At 47.2% G+C, this 805-nt stretch overlaps 1 protein-coding gene across 1 annotated transcript in view; it reads right to left on the bottom strand.

The window, feature by feature from the left end:
• Positions 1–595, bottom strand: part of WDPCP (WD repeat containing planar cell polarity effector) — a gene marked incomplete at both ends in the record, with an annotated part of 36,446 nt that extends 35,851 nt beyond the window's left edge. Inside the window, one exon of the mRNA XM_010152851.1 lies at positions 551–595. Within this exon, the coding sequence (XP_010151153.1) occupies positions 551–595 (45 nt within the window). The remainder of the gene's footprint in view (positions 1–550) is intronic.
• Between the last annotated feature and the right edge of the window lie 210 nt (positions 596–805).

Here is an 805-nt window from a genome sequence, read left to right as displayed (position 1 = left end):
CGCAGCCCCCCGCCCCCCCCTCCCCGCCGAGAGGAAGTAACTCTAGCCGCACAGACCTTTCGGCCGACCGCGAAACTTCGAGGATTAACAGGATTAATCAGATAAAGGAAATTGATGGCTCGCTGGGAATGGCCATGTCAGATACCAGGGCGGCGTTTCGGAGGCAGGCGGCCAGGGCCGGCGCTCAGGCGCGATGGCGGTGCCCTCTGCTGGGGCGCGGGAAAACGCCGCGCCCTCCCCAGGACGCTCGGGCGCTGCTTCCGATGCTGGGGCAGGGCAGAATATAAATTATAACATCAAACATTCAGAAGATAAAATCCCACGAAGGTTTTTAATGCCATAAAGTTTGGGTTTATGTAAATATGTCCCCCTTTTTTTTTATTCCTGTGGAATAAAAATACCTTAAATACTCTGATGTAACCTGAGAGAAAAAATCTCTTTCTGGCTGTCCTTTATAGGAATATAGAGGGTTTTTCAGAGCAAACAGCCTGTGTCACAGTAGTTTGAACATCTGGAAGCTTAGTTTTTGTTACGGTTATTTATATTTTACCTGCTTCTTTCTTGTCGTAGTACTGATGGATCCCAATATCTTCATCTGTACAATTGAATGTAAATAACATTTCATTACGGATATGACACTGGAAACAAAACACAACTTGGCAAGCAAAGTTCAGCACCTCCATTTCTGCTAGCCAGAGAAGAGCGTTAAGTGTCAAAATACAAGCAGCAGTGGAAAAACTACAGCACACAGTTGGAATACCAGTACGACTCCCATGAACCAGCAGGCAAGGGCTGAAGGAGAATG

Source organism: Eurypyga helias, unplaced genomic scaffold (assembly GCF_000690775.1).
Source record: "Eurypyga helias isolate BGI_N326 unplaced genomic scaffold, ASM69077v1 scaffold35695, whole genome shotgun sequence".
NCBI classification, from domain to species: domain Eukaryota; kingdom Metazoa; phylum Chordata; class Aves; order Eurypygiformes; family Eurypygidae; genus Eurypyga; species Eurypyga helias.
This window is presented reverse-complemented; position numbering and strand designations above follow the sequence as displayed.